This window comes from Pristiophorus japonicus, chromosome 1 (genome assembly GCF_044704955.1).
Source record: "Pristiophorus japonicus isolate sPriJap1 chromosome 1, sPriJap1.hap1, whole genome shotgun sequence".
In the NCBI taxonomy this organism is placed as follows: Eukaryota; Metazoa; Chordata; class Chondrichthyes; family Pristiophoridae; genus Pristiophorus; species Pristiophorus japonicus.
The window spans coordinates 352,845,893-352,862,127 of record NC_091977.1 but is presented as its reverse complement, the minus strand read 5'-3'; the positions used below and the strand labels follow the sequence as shown (position 1 = coordinate 352,862,127).

Below are 16,235 nucleotides of genomic sequence, written 5' to 3'. Positions count from 1 at the left end.
TCTCACTATGTTTAATTCATCCAGAATTTCACACTCCTTCTCGATAGCAGTATCTGCATTGCCCTTTTCCTTTATGAAAACAGGCGCAAAGTATTCATTAAGAACCATACCAACATCTTCTGCCTCCACACAGAGATTACCCTCATGACCTCTACTAGAGCAGGCTAACTTAGATCTGGTACTGTGGAATGAGACAGAAGTAATAAACAATCTCCAAGTAAAGGATCCTCTAGGAATGAGTGACCATAACATAGTTGAATTTCAAATTCAGTTGGAGGGTGAGAAAGTTGGATCTGTAACCAGTGTCCTAAGCTTAAATAAAGGAGATTACAATGGTATGAAGGCAGAGTTGGCTAAAGTGGAAAGGGAAAATAGATTACAGAGTGGGACGATTGATGAGCAGTGGCAGACATTTAAGGAGATATTTAATAACTTGCAACAAAAATATATCCCAATGAGAAGGAAAGGCTGTAAGAGAAGGGATAATCATCCGTGGCTAACTCAGGAAATAAGGGGTGGTATCAAATTGAAAACAAGGGCATACAATGTGGCCAAGACTAGTGGGAGGCCAAAGGATTGGGAAACTTTTAAAAGCCAGCACAGAATGACTAAAAAAATAATGGAAAGGAAAGATAGAATATGAAAGTAAACTAGCACAAAATATAAAAACAGATAGTAAGAGTTTGTACAGGTACATAAAAAGGAAAAGAGGAGCTAAAGTAAATGTTGGTCCCCTGGAGGATGAGACTGAGGAATTAATAATGGGGAACTGGGAAATGGCAGAGACTTTGAACAAATACTTTGTATCGGTCTTCACAGTAGAAGACACTAAAAACATCCCATTAGGGGATAATCAAGGAGCTATAGGGAGGGAGGAACTTAATACAATCACCATCACTAATGAAGTAGTACTCAGTAGAATAATGGGATTAAAAGCAGACAAGTCCCCTGGACCTGATGGCTTGCATCCTAGGGTCCTTAAAGAAGTGGCTGCAGAAATAGTGGATGCATTGGTTGTAATCTACCAAAATTCCCTGGATTCTGCGGATTGGAAAACTGCAAATGTAATACCCCTGTTTAAAAAAGGAGGCAGACAGAAAGCAGGAAACTATAGACCAGTTAGCCTAACATCTGTCATTGGGAAAATACTGGAGTCCATTATTAAGGAAGTAGTAGCAGGACATTTGGAAAAGCATAATTCAATCAGAGTCAGCATGATTTTATGAAAGGGAAATCATGTTTGACAAATTTGATGGAGTTCTTAGAGGATGCAACGAGCAGGATGGATAAGGGGGACCCAATGGATGTGGTGTATTCGGACTTCCAGAAAGGCATTCAATAAGGTGCCGCATAAAAGGTTACTACACAAGATAAAAGTTCACAGGGTTGAGGGTAATACATTAGCATGGATTGAGGATTGGCTAACAGAAAAGAGAGTCGGGATAAACAGGTAATTTCCCAGTTGGCAAACAGTAATTAGTGGGGTGCCGCAGGGATTGGTGCTGGGGCCTCAACTATTTACAATCTATATTAATGATTTGGATGAAGGGACAAAGTGTAATGTAACCAAATTTGCTTATGACACAAAGATGGGTGGGAAAGCAAATTGTGAGGAGGATACAAAAAATCTGCAAAGGGATATAGACAGGCTAAGTGAATGGCCAAAAATTTGGCAGATGGAGTATAATGTAGGAAAATGTGAGGTTATCCACTTTGGCAGAAAAAAATAGAAAAGCAGATAATAATTTAAATGGAGAAAAATTGCAAAGTGTTCCAGTACAGAGGGACCTGAGAGTCCTTGTGCATGAAACACAAAAAGTGAGTATGCAGGTACAGCAAGTAATCAGGAAGTCAAATGGAATGTTGGCCTTTATTGCAAGGGGGATAGAGTATAAAAGCAGAGAAGTCCTGCTACAACTGTACAAGGTATTGGCGAGGCCACACTTGGAGTACTGCGTGCAGTTTCGGTCTCCATATTTAAGGAAGGATATACTTGTATTGGAAGCTGTTCAGAGAAGGTTCACTCGGTTGATTCTGGAGATGAGGGGATTGACTTATGAAGATAGATTGAGTAAGTTGGGTCTATACTCACTGGAGTTCAGAAGAATGAGAGGTGATCTTATCGAAACATACAAGATAGTGCCCTGAAATTCCGATGTCCCGGGTCCCAAGAAGTTTCTATGGACCCGGGAAGGCACCAGAAAAGCCCGTTTTCAGCGCGCAACGCGCATGCACTGAAAACCAGCTTTTTCGATCTGTCAAGTTTCTGGCTTGACAGATCATCCGCAGATCAGGAGCGAGGACACTTGCAGGGCAAGATTTCCGATACTTACGAATATCTTGCCCTGTAAATGGCCTTTAAAATCTTGCGCCTGAAAAAGCAGGTATAAAGCCTACTTTTGCAGGCACAAGTGTTCAAAAATAAAGTTATAAAAACACATTTTATTTTTAAAACCCCTCCCCACTATGGTAAGTTTATTTTAAGGCTTAATTAAAAAAACTTTTTAAAAAGTCGGCAAACTATTTTTTTTAACAACTTTAATTTAAATGAATGTTAAACGTGTACTTTATTTTCTAATTTTTTTAATTGTGTTTTGGGTGTTTGAGGGGGGGATTCTCATTCATAGTAATAGGAGCTCCGTACTTACGGAACTCCTATTGCTATTATACTGTACCTGATTGGCTGCTGTCTCCAGATCCCGGCCTGCGCACGTCTCCACGCGCACGCGCAGTCAACAGAGGCCTCAGGCTCGGAAGTTCGGATGGGCGCAGCAGCAGCAGGCAAGTGCGCAACTTTTTTCTGTTTTTAGGTCATATGCCCACGAGAAGAGGTCAACCGGAATTTCAGGGCCAATGAGAGGACTGGACAAGATGGATGCAGAGAGTATATTTCCACTCATGGGGGAAACTAGAACTAGGAGGCATAGTCTCAGAATAAGGAGCCACCCATTTAAAACTGAGATGAGGAGGAATTTGTTCTCTCAGAGGGTCGTAAATCTGTGGAATTCGCTGCCCCAGAGAGCTGTGAAGGCTAGGTCTTTGTTTAAGGCAGAGATAGACAGATTTTTGAGCGATAAGGGAATAAAGGGTTATGGGGAGCCGGCAGGGAAGTGGAACGGAGTCCATGATCAGATCAGCCATGATCTTATTAAATGGCAGAGCAGGCTCAAGGGGTCAAATGACCTACTCGTGCTTCTATTTCTTGTGTTCTTGTGACACAGCTAATGGGACCATCTGACTCATTCCCACATCTTGATGTGGCTCCAAAAATTAAAGGTGGCAGAAAATCTAGAAAGGAGAACAGACAATAACAACTTGCATTTATATAGCAGCTTTAACGTAGTACACGTCCCAGTGAGCTTCACAGCAGCGGTATCAAACAAAATTTGACAAGGAGATATTAGGGAAGATGTCAAAAAGCTTGGTCATAGAGGTAAACATAGACATAGAAAATAGGTGCAGGAGTAGGTCATTCGAGCCTGCACCACCATTCAAGAAAATCATGGCTGATCATTCACCTCAGTACCCCTTTCCTGCTTTCTCTCCATACCCCGTAAGGGCCATTTCTAACTCCATCTTGAATATATCCAATGAACTGGCATCAACAACTCTGCAGTAGGGAATTCCACAGGTTAACAACTCTGAGTGAAGAAGTTTCTCCTCATCTCAGTCCTAAATGGCCTACCCCTTATCCTTAGACTATGTCCCCTGTTTCTGGACTTCTCCAACATCGGGAACATTCTTCCTGCATCTAACCTGTCCAGTCTTGTCAGAATTTTATATGTTTCTATGAGATCCCCTCTCATCCTTCTAAACTCCAGTGAATACAGGCCCAGTCGATCTAGTCTCTCCTCATATGTCAGTCCTGCCATCCCGGGAATCAGTCTGGTGAACCTTCGCTACACTCCCTCAATAGCAAGAACGTCCTTCCTCAGATTAGGAGACTAAAACTGAACACAATATTCCAGGTGTGGCCTCACCAAGGCCTTGTACAACTGCAGTAAGATCTCCCTGCTCCTATACTCAAATGAAGGCTAACATATCATTTGCCTTCTTCACCACCTGCTGTACCTGCATGCCAACTTTCAATGACTGATGTACCATGATGTACCAGGTCTCGTTGCTCCCCTTTTCCTAATCTGCCGCCATTCAGATAATATTCTGCCTTCATTTTTTTGCCCCCAAAGTGAATAACCTCACATTTATCCACATTATACTGCATCTGCCATGCATTTGCCCACTCACCTAACCTGTCCAAGTCATCCTGCAGCCTCTTAACATCCTTCTCACAGCTCACATCACCACCTAGCTTAGTGTCATCTGTAAACTTGGAGAAGTTACACTCAATTCCTTCATCTAAATCATTAATGTATATTGTAAATAGCTGGTAGGTTTTAATAAGCATCGTAAACTAGGAGCTTGCCGGAGAGGTTTAGGGACAGAATTCCAGAGCTCACGTCCTCGGCAGTTGGAAGGCATGGCTACCAGTGGTGGAGCCATTAAAATGAGGGATGTGCAAGAGGCCAGAATTGGAGGAGCGCAGATATCTTGGAGGGTTGGAGGGCTGCAGGTGGTTATAGAGATTGGGAGGGGTGAGGCCATTGAGGGATTTGAAAACAAGATGAGAATTTTAAAATCAAGGCATTGCTCAACCAGGTGCCAATGTAGGTCAGCAAGTACAGGGGTGATGAGTGAACGGGACATGGCAGCAGAGTTTTAGATAAAGTTTATGGTGGGTGGAAGATGGGAAGCCAACCAGGAGTGCATTGGAATAGTCAAGTCCAGAGGTAACAAAGGCATGGATGAGGATTTCAGCAGCAGATGACCTGAGGCAGGGGCGGAGACGGGCGATGTTATGGAGGTGGAAGTAGGCCATCTTAGTGGTGGCGCAGATAAGTGGTCGGAAGCTCAGCTCGGGGTCAAACACCAAGGATGTTCAAAGGATCATCTGGTGCTGTTGGACGTCCTGCTCAACACAGATCAAATCAAAATCTAGTACACCTAGCCTGTCCTGAAACCAGTCACCTTTGCTGGCTCTGTTCATCCATTCCAACTCGACTGTCAATTGTATCAACGCCCATTGTTGTTTGTATCTCAGCAGCCTTTCCCTAATTATATCATTAAGCCATCAATCTTGATATCCACAAGTTCAGCCTTGTTAAACCAGAACAGCCTGGGCCTCTCTCCCCCTCCAGAGGCCCACTTTCCTGTATCCACAATTTTCAGGATCTGTATTGTACCCGATTAACATAATAGTAGCAGTGTTATGCTGTCAGAAACTATTATGTTAATCGATTGTAAAACGGTGATTTAATTACTCTGCTCTCTCTAAAGAGATATTTACAGAAAGATGATACTAACTGTACAAGGCATGAGCGCTGATATCAAAGGCATGGCTGTAACCTGAAATAATCTCCAGGTCTGATTACTCAAATTTACTTCGACTTAAAAATCTGAATTTGGTTGCTTGGAAATTCACTTTATCCAGACCCAACTTCACATCAAGGTCTGAGAAAGACTTTCCTCCAAAAGTCCTGTCACTGATCAGGCTATGCAATAATGCGTTCTGAATAGGGTACTTTAATTACTTGCGGACTGACTCTACCCTTATTGCTTTATGTACTGCACTTACAGTAACTTGTGTTCTACTGTTTGTGTTCTATTATTCAACCTTTAAATAAATCTGACTCTTGGTGTTAGCTTGTGTACCTTAGTCTGACATTTAAAAAGGATAAGAGCATCAGGATCGACGGCACAATAAAGTGGGACTGTTAATCCTGGATACAATACCAACAGTCACAGCAAGTATAAGGACACAGACTTCAGTTCATAGGAGACTATGATTATGGAAATTGCCTATTTGCTGTGTGCACAAACGTTGGGAGAAAGCCTGAACATCAGTCATCCTAATTTTTATCTAATTCCTTATGGATCTGAAATAGAACAGTGTCTTCATAAGAACGCAAGAAATAGATATAGGAGTAGGCTATACAGCCCCTCGAGTCTGTTCTGCCATTCAAGATCATGACTGATCTTCGACAACAATTCCAGTTTCCCACCCTATCCCCATATACCTTAGTGTCCAAAAATCGTATTGATCTCGGTCTTGAATATACTCAACGACTAAGCATTCGCAGCCCTTTGGGGTAGAGAATTCCAAAGATTCACATCCCTCGGTGAAGAATTTTCTCTTCATCGCAGTCCTAAATGACCAACTACTTATCCTGAGACCATGACCCGCAGTTCGAGGCTCTTCAGCCAGGGGAAACAGCCTTTCAGCAGCTACCCTGTCAATCCCGCTAAGTCTTTGTCACTGGGTAAAAATCTTGGAATTCACAACTTATCACCATCACTACAAGGACACTCAGAGCCTTAGAAATGTTGCGCCCAAGTTTCCACACGATAAAAAACGGGCGCCCCTCCGAGCTGGGCGCCCGTTTTTCGCGCCTAAAAAAAACCTCGCGATTCTGGAGTGTTCTGCAGCTCCTTGTCTGCCTAGCGCAGCGCCCAGGGGGGCGGAGCCTACACTCACGCCGATTTTGTAAGTGGGAGGGGGCGGGTACTACTTAAATTCGTTTTTTTCCTGCCGGCAACGCTGCGCGTGCGCGTTGAAGCGTTCGCGCATGCTTAGTGTGAAAAAAATATTGGCACTCGGCCATTTTTGTAGTTCTTTGTAGCTGTTTAATTTTTGAACATTTTTTTAATAAAAGCACATTGCCATCAGCACTTGCAGCCTTCTCACTGTCTCCTCCCCCCCCCCCCCGCGGGAAGAACGGGCGCCTCCTTCCCCCCCCCCCCCCCGCCCGCGGGAAGAACGGGCGCCTCCTACCCCCCCCGCGGGAAGAACGGGCGCCTCCTCTTCCCTCCCTTCCCCCCGCAGGAAGAACGGGCGCCTCCTACCCCACCCCCCGCGGGAAGAACGGGCGCCTCCTACCCCCCCCCACGGGAAGAACGGGCGCCTCCCACCCCCCCGCGGGAAAGAACAGGCGCCTCCTCTCCCCCCTCTGCGGGAAGAATGGGCGCTTCAGGCTGACTGCAGCATTCTCCGTGCCTGAAGCACTTTCACACAGGTAGGAAGATGGTTTATTTTAATCTTTTCTTTGCTTATAAATGTTTATTCAGGTTGGATTTATTTGTATAATATTTGTAGAAGTATAAATAAGGATTTACTGTAGAATTTAATGAGTTCCCGTCCCCCCCTCACCTCATTCCGGACGCCTAATTTGTAACCTGCGCCTGATTTTTTAATGTGTAGAACAGGTTTTTTCAGTTCTACAAAAATCTTCACTTAGTTTGGAGTACGTTTTCACTGTGGAAACTTTGAAATCAGACGTCAGTGGCCGGACACGCCCCCTTTTGAAGAAAAAATTATGTTCCAAAGTAGAACTGTTCTACCTGACTAGAACTGCAGAAAAAAAAATGTGGAGAATTGCGATTTCTAAGATAGTCCGTTCTCCACCAGTTGCTCCTAAAAATCAGGTGCAAATCATGTGGAAACTTGGGCCCGTTAAGTTGATCTTTTCAAATCTCCACAGTTGTTTATCTCTTATGGTCACAAGTCATACAGAGAGTCCATCATTAAAATATGATTTGCTAATTGGTTTGTTGAATGCATCGCTTTAAAGACAAGGAATTTCCAAATTTTATAAAAAAAGGGCAGCTTCATGGGCATCTTAATTTTTCTTATTTGTACTTTAATTTTTATATTTGTTTTTAGGATACAGACAATGCTGGAAAAGTCAGATTTATTGTCCATCCCTAGGTGCCCTGAGAAGGTAGTGGGCCTTCTCCTTGAACCGCTGCAGCCATTGCACTGATTATCATTCCACAATGGTGGTAAGTTGGGAATTTCAAGATTTGAAACCAGTGGCAATGAAGGAAAGGATAATATACTTCCAAGGCAGGATGTTTTGCCACTTGGAGGGGTATTTGGAAGCGATGGTGCCCCCATGATCTTGCTGCTTTTGTCTTTTGTGGGTGGGGAGTTGCTGTCAAAATAAACTTGGTGAGCTTTGCATTTGTAAACTAGCTACATAGAATATGCTTAACTTTTATTCTATTCTTTAGATTTTACACCAAGCAATAACTATACTTCCAGTAGGAGTATCCCGATGGTCACTACCCCTTGTTCGCCAGAAGATTCTCCCTCCTCATTTTAAAGTCTCAATATCTTATCATCTTCAGAAGTGTGTAGAAGACATGTAGCATCGAAGAAAGATTTATGTAGAATCTTAATTTTTCATCTCAGAAGCATCACCACATAACAGGCTCAAGTTTCGGCCTGAGTTGCTCCTATTTTTTTGGAGCAACTAGTTTAGAATGGAGCATCTTAGAAATTGCAATTCTCGGCATTTAGTTTGCTCCAGTTCTAGTGAGTTAGAATAGTTTCATTTTAGAACAGATTTTTTTTCCCAAAAGGGGACGTGTCCAGCCACTTACACCTGTTTTGCAAGTTTAGACAGCGAAAACTTATTCCAGAATGGAGTAAGTGTAGATTTTTGTACGCTCAGAAAAACCTTGCCTACACTTATAAATCAGACGTAGGGAATGAGAGATGGGGGGCGGGAAGGGAAGTTTACAACATTAAACACCTCACTTTTACAAATAAAGAGCCATCATCAATAATAAATGATAAATAAATCAATAAATCAACCCCCCAAAAAATTTTAAAAATTCATTTAAAAAAAATCAATAAATAAAAAATTAAGTTTCCACTCACCTACTGCAGCATTGGGAGACCCCCAAGAGATGCCGGTCAGGCGGGCCTGGTCGCCGCCCAGGACTTCAGGCGGGGGCCCACAACCAGCGAGATGCTGGGCGGGCAGGCCCCGCCGTCACCAACGACACTTCGGGTGATGCTCACACATAGAAGATGCCGGGCCGCCGGCGCCGACACCTCGGGCGGGGCCCGTCCCCAGCGAGGTGCCGGGCGGGCGGGCCCCGCCGCCGCCGTTGAAGCCGGGCCTCCACGGAGGACTTCAGGCAGGGCCCGCCCCCAGCAAGATGTCAGGAGGGCGGGCCCTGCCGCCGACGATGTAAGAGGTGTCAGGCCACTCGGCCCGGGATATGGGCGACGTCCCTTCAGACAGGGATAGGGTTGTCGACCAGAGACAGGACGCACTGGGAGGGCCAGGAGCTACTGCGCACGCGCGCAGCTGCCAGCACTGTTTTAATCGCAGGGCTGTAGCTCCGCCCCCAGCAGCTCCTGCTGCGCTGTGCCGAGCTGGAAACGGGCCTACAGATATCGGAGAATCGCGAGTTAAGTATTCAGCGCAAATTTTGTTCTACAAATTAGGTGGGCCTCGCCGATGTGTGCCATTCTAGCGGGGGTCCAAAACTTGAGCCCAACGTGTCTTCGCCCCATCATGCCCTCAGGGTTTATAGCAACTAGAGTCTAATCAGGTTGTGGCTCAGGCGTGGAGCTAAAATTAAATAAGGCATGCGAGTCACTTCATCAAAGATTAGAAATGTCTTAAAAAGGAAGTTGTCCCTACAGTGATTTTTCTCAGCAAAGAACATATACAGACCTTCCTGGAAGAAAATGCAAGCTGCATAAGGTATATAATCTTTCTTTTATAGTCATCTAATTAAACATTTTCTTTTACTCGTTCACGAATACTGCAGATATTCTTCAGTGACTATAAATATTTTATTTATAACTTAAAAAACGAACTTCAGGCTGAATGGCCTGTTCCTGTGCCGTGAAATTTTACGTAAAAATACATCACATGCAGCATGTTTTTTAAAAAAGCATTTCCATTTTCTGATCTCACTGTACCATGCACTAAATCCCTGACTGTGCTGGATAAACAACATATCTGCCAGTGTTGTTCTGAATCTAGCTGCTAGCAAGTGCATGCGACTGGCTAGGAATGGCTCTCCTTCAATTGTGCAAGGACCTGCCATGCACTTGGTGCCTCCTCAGAGGAAAGCTCAAGGTCAGAAACTCAACATCGGAGAAAAAGATGAATATCAGGCACATCAAAATGGTGTGCTATGCATTTAAGTTTAATCAAGATAAAAATTGTTTAAAAGAGTTTTAAAATCTCAAGTCTTTCCTGATAATTGTACACTTAGTTTTAGCATTATTTTTGTAAATCATTTTGCACTCTCTCTCCAATGCTTCTATATCCTTTTTGTAATTTGTTGTGGATCTTTTGCAGTATTGCTCACAAGAAGTTGGAGAAGGTGCTCAATTAGGAGTATATGTTGCAATGGAGAATGCATTATTTTGGTGGCATAGTTTAAGTGGCTCAGTTGGTAGCACTCTCGCCTCAGAGTCAAAGGTTATGGGTTCAAGACCCACTACAGAGACTTGAGCACCAAAATCAAGGTTGACACTCCACTGCAGTAGTGAGGGAGTGCTGCACTGTTGGAGGTGCCATCTTTCGGATGAGACGTTAAACTGAGAGTCTGCTCCCTCGGGTGGAAATAAAAGATTGTAGGGCACAATTTCGAAGAAGAGCTGGGGAGTTCTCCCCAGTGTCCTGGCCAATATTTATCGCTCAATCAACATCACTGGTCATTATCGCAATGGAGCCTGTGGGAACTTGCTGCACGCAAATTGACTGCCGCATTTCCTAAACTACAACAGTGACTACACTACAAAAGTACTTCACTAGCTGTAAAGTGCTTTGGGGCATCCCGAAGTCACGAAAGGCGCTATATAAATGCAAGAATGTCTTAACTTTCTTTTATAGATCAAATAGTAGAGAAATTACATTGAAATAAATGCAATTGAAGAATTACATGAAATTGTACATTGAGAGATACACAATTGCAGAGTTTTATGAATAAAAAGAATTGGAGTTAAAATAAATTGTGAATTATATGAAATAAAACATTAAAAGGTACTCATGTAATGTTTGTATGAAGTGTGCGTGTAGATCACTCATGGCATTATGGTGAGTTGGAGTATACACTGGTTTGTAACAATAAGTGTACTGTAAAAAGAAAATTATAGGAAGTGCGTGCGATACTGAAAGGAAGTGCATGACACACACAATACTAATGCATTATAGATATAAAAGCTTAGGTAAAATAAAAAAAATTATGCAAAGTGTATAAATTATTTATGTAATTTGTAATAATAGTATATCAATCATACTAAAAATATTGAGATGTTTTTATGTGTGTTTGTTTCTCTGCTGATTGGAATGCAAGCTTGAAGTTGAATGTGATACTTGAAAGATGGACGCTGGGGAATTTAGTGAGAGTTGTGCAGTGGAATAAAACATTTGGGAAGAGGCAACATTGGAGCTGCAGAAGTGTTGGTGGCAGGGAGTGAGAAAAATGCTAATGACAAGTGAGTGGTAATAGCCAAGTGACAGGATGTAGTGAAAGTTTTAAGAAAAATTAGAGAATTTGGTGGTCGTGAATGGTGAGCACAGAAGAGGTTGGTGGGAGAAGATTTGAGTGGAAAAGAATTAGGGCCCTACACAATATTTTTGTTTATTAAATATAATATACACGTACACAAGTCACAATCACAGATTCAGATTTCTGTCTTGTGATTAGCTGATAAAATCATGTGATAATTGAATAAAGGACTAGTAAACTTCTCCATTGTAAAATGTTTGTCATATTTTGTGTAGGGGAGGGGAAGAGGTAGAACATCACACCATATTAAAATTCTTAGGTATCCACACATCAAGATCATACCTTGCGTATAATCCACAACTGCTTCCAAAGCTGCAATGCGAACGTCAACAAAGTGTCCATATTCTGCATATGATTTGAAGAGTGATGGATCACTAGGAATATGGCCATTCTTCTGTAGCACCCGAATAGCTTTCAGGCAGCTGCAAATTAAACAAGAGGGATAGTCTTTTTTTAAAACTTGAAGCCTCTGTGCTCTTGGTGGTTCAACACTGGACTGAATGAAAAACTATTATTGTGTATCTAGAGCCACTTAGCACTCAAATGGACTTGCTTGAGCCAGGAAAATGTGTTCTATTCCCAATCATGGTAAAACAATACTTTCCATCTCAGGGCAAGAGAGGGACTGCTATTGTCTGGCTCACACTGCTTAAAATATATCTTCTGTCAGTTGGAGGGACATCAGTGATCATGTAACCATCCTCTCAGCAAATGGTCAGCAAAGGTGAGAGAGAGAGATTCTTTTTAAAAGAAATGTAATGAAATACAATACAGGGATTAAGCCTAATTAAATAGGTTCCATATATATTAACTGGTCAAAGCAACAGAAAATATAAGCAGTAGTTTCCATGACTGTTGTAAAAATGTTATTACCTTTGTTCTATTTAATTACTTTTCATGTATTGTTTTCAATAAAAGACTATAGATCAATTTCCCACATTGCTGAGGGACATGTTAAAAGCAAATGAAATGTGGGACAACATATGTCAATAGAAGCCAACATCCCCTCCAATTTAATACAGAAGTAGTCAACCGGCCAATCATTATTCTGTCTTTGTTAAATGCCCTCAGCTCCAAAGCACATTTTTTGAGACCAGCTTCTATTTATTAAGGATATTCTTGTCAGGATACAACGTGCACAGTCTGGTCACATCATTTCCTTTTAGACACCTTCAGTGTGTGCATTATATTTGAAGTGGCAACAACAATTGCATTTATAATACGCCTTTAGAAAATGTCCCAATGCACTTAGTGAGGAGCGGAAAACAGGAAAAAAAATTGGATAAGCCATGAATGACTATCGAGGCATGGTTTGGTTGAATTATGAGAGGTAACCGAAAGCTTGATCAGAAAGGTGGATTTTCAGAAGCTTTATAAAAGTGGAAAGAGGTGGAGGTCGAGAAGGAGTCCCAGAGAGTGAGGGAAAGGTGATTGAAGGTACTGCTGCCAATGGTGGAATCTAAGTTCGCGGTGTGGCGTTTCGGCCTTTTGCTGTTGGAGTTGTCCATGAGGGTCCTGACGTTTCAGGTCCAGAACTTCATGTTAGAGGAGCGGAAGATGCCTGTGCATAAGTTCTTTTAACATGGGGTGGTCATTGCACACCGACTACCACAAGGGCTTAGCTGAGTAAGGTCTTGATTCAGTGGCAAGGGGGTCCAAGACAACTGGAGACAAGGCACTGCTGTATGAGCCTAGTTGCCTACGGCGAGATGTTGGCCGCAGGCTCGGCGTTGAGTAGCGCCCTTGATGGTAGGTGGTCCGAGGCTTGGTTGGGGGCAGGCACTGGAAGGGTCAGTGGCCCACTGGGGTTCAGAGTGGGAGGGCAGGGGGGGGTCACAGCCATGATACTCACCACGTGCTGGAGGAGTAGAAGAGGTCAGGTCACCTGTGGGGAAGGAGAGCTCCAGTCGTCGCTAAAGGAGGAGGGGAGGCCAACCACCGTCGTCGGAGAGGAGACCCGGTTGTTGTTGAAGAGGAGGTCGTCTGTGAGGAAGGAGAGGTCCAGCCGTCGTGGAGAAGGCCCAGACGCCATTGTGGAGGAGAGGTCTGTCTGCCGCCGCTGGGGACTGCCAGCGACGACCAGGCCTCCTGCGGCGGTGACCTGGAACTGTTTTTCCCTCCCGCTGCCTTTGGCGGCCTCCTCCTCAGCGTCGACTCATTTACCTCACCCGATCCTTGATCCCCAACGACGCCCAGCGAGCCTCCGACCAGGCGACCGGGCCTCCACCCCTCCGATGAAGTGTGGGGCAGAAGAATGAACAAAGGCCAGAATCAGAGTTGCAGGGAGGGGTGAGGGTTATAGTGCTGGAACAGATTGCAGAGATAGCGTGAGTAATGCTATAAACAGATTTGAAGACGGGACAAGGATTTTAACTTCAATGTGTTGGCAAACAGGGGAGCCAACGCAGCTCAGTGAGTCGGAACAATGAACTTATGTACGTCGAGGATGGAAATCCAGCAACGAGAAGACTGGAGAAAAAAATAAGTCTTGAGGTTACAAAAAAGTGTGGATGCATGATGGGACTGAGGTAGGGTGGAGGTGAACAATGTTGAAGACATGAAAGTGGTGTTAGAGGTCTATAGGATGCGGAGTCTGAAATTTATCACTAGGTTCATCAGAATGCGAAGGTTTTTCATCTTTATTTCAGGTTTGCCTTTTCCCCATGTGAGAGCCCAATCTTTGTTTTGCTCTAACATTTTTAAATAGTTTGAATTTTAAGAGCTTATCCACATCCTGATTCGCTGTCTGAGAAGTCTGTGTTTTGATTGGTTGCTTAGACATAGAGCGCGAGCGGGGTGTGGGATAGGGGCGCGGGAGCGGGGTGCGAGCGCGGCAGGGAAATCGGCAAATGGAGTACGGGGCCCAGAAGAGCCGAGGGCCCAGGGGTAGCATGGGTCAGCCTACACTGCGATACGTGTGCGCACTAGGTCTGTGCAGCAGAGCAGGTCGGCAGTCATCCTGGTTAACCCTTGCTACTGCATAAAAGCCTAGCTCTGTCAAGCCCATGTGGTGGCTGATGTGCAACGGTCACCACACGTTAAAAAAAATCCAGGCACAGGCATCTTCCACCCCTCGAGTTCAAGGCTGGAATACCGGGTCCCTCATTAAAACATCTGCAAATTCATTCCATTTCATGTGGAAGCAAGTCATCCTTGTTTGAGGGACCACCTATGATGATGAGACATTTTGTTGATGTCATAGCAGCTCGCACAAAGAGATATCCCACTAAACTCTATTGATTTGAATTAAATGTCGGATATCCCAAACTTCGACACAAATCATGAGTTCTTTGTGTGAAGCTTACTTCAGGGACAGCAGCGATGCCTTTGCGTCGCCACGGATCGCAAATTCCAGGCCAATGGCTTTTTAATTCCCCATGGGAGTAAATGTTGACGAATATATGACTTGATGGCTGACAGCCAGTCAGATGACAACAACAACTTGTATTTATATAGTAAACATAGTAAAACGTCCCAAGGCGCTTCACAGGAGTGTTATAAAACAAAACAAATAAATGTGACACCAAGCCACACAAGAAGAAAATACGGCAGAGCTTGGTCAAAGAGTTAGGTTTTAAGGAGCGTCTTAAAGGAGGAAAGAGAGGTAGAGAGGTTTCGGGAGGGCGTTTCAGAGCTTAGGGCCCAGGCAGCTGAAGGCACGGCCACCAATGATTGAACAGTTATAAACAGGGATGCACAAGAGGGCAGAATTTGAGGAGTGCAGACATCTCGTGGGGTTGTGAGGCTGAAGGGAGGGATTTGTAAGCAAGGATGAGAATTTTGAAATTGAGGCGTTGCTTAACCAAGTTGCCAATGTAGGTCAGCGAGCACAAGGGTGATCGTGGCATTGATGGAAGTGGTGTTGATGGAAGTGGTAGAGAGCTACGGATAGAATCCGACTTTGAGGAAAAGTACTTAGATAAGGGAAAAGGGGGCCAAAAATAATTCTTGAGGAACTCTGGAGGTGACTGTGCAACTATAAGGAGAAGCCACTGCTGCAGGTGCACTGGCTGCATTCAGACAGGCCTGAGTGAAACCATAGTCTCGCAGAGCTGGACAATGGGGAGAGGCGCTGCAAGAGAAACGAGTGGTTGCAGAGAGGTCAAGGAGGACAGGAAGGGATAACTAATCATGGACACAGTCACAGAGGATGGAATTCTTGACTTTGGTCAGAATAGGTTGGATGCTGTAAGCAACATGAATGCTGGACTGAAGGGATTCGAACAAGGAATTTTGCAAGAGGCAGACACAAAACTTGTGCACTCACATTATGGAGCCTCGTCCACTGGGAACTCCGCATGTCAGGAAAATGTGCTCACATAATCCACAATGTTATCTTCATTAAAATTAGATAGAAAATTACTGGTTTTATAGGCGAACCCAATATGTACACTCTGGTGGGTGAAGTTCCATACTGGGAATGCACAATTGGAAAATTTACCCTCTACTAGTGTCCATAATATGGACTAAATTAGTGAACATTTAGAAAGATATGAGCTAATCAGGGACATCGACATGAATCTGTATCGAGCAAGTTCAACGCAACTAATTTAGTTGATTTTTTTTTTTGAGGAAAAATTTATAAACAAGGATGAGAATTTTGAAATCGAGGTGATGCTTAACAGGGTTGCCGATATTATCAATACATTTTTAAATGGCATGGATAAGAGGTTACAAGTGACATGATATTAAAGGGAAAGTAGCTGCATGAAGAGATGGCTAGGACACAGAAAACAGAAAATTGGTGTAAATAATGATTCTTTCAGATTGGAAAGATAAGGTTAGTGGTGTGCCCCATTGATTTGTGCTGAGACTTCTTTTGTTTCCAGTTATATACATGATTTTGACATATACAC

The 16,235-nt window shown here is 43.6% G+C and overlaps 1 protein-coding gene across 6 annotated transcripts in view; it reads right to left on the bottom strand.

Moving 5' to 3' along the window:
* Positions 1-16,235, bottom strand: part of taf2 (TAF2 RNA polymerase II, TATA box binding protein (TBP)-associated factor) — a 160,599-nt gene that overhangs the window by 48,540 nt on the left and 95,824 nt on the right. For all 6 annotated transcript variants that reach the window (XM_070890558.1, XM_070890569.1, XM_070890553.1 and 3 more), the window contains one exon: positions 11,662-11,801. In XM_070890558.1, coding sequence (XP_070746659.1) covers positions 11,662-11,801 — 140 coding nt within the window. The remainder of the gene's footprint in view (positions 1-11,661; positions 11,802-16,235) is intronic.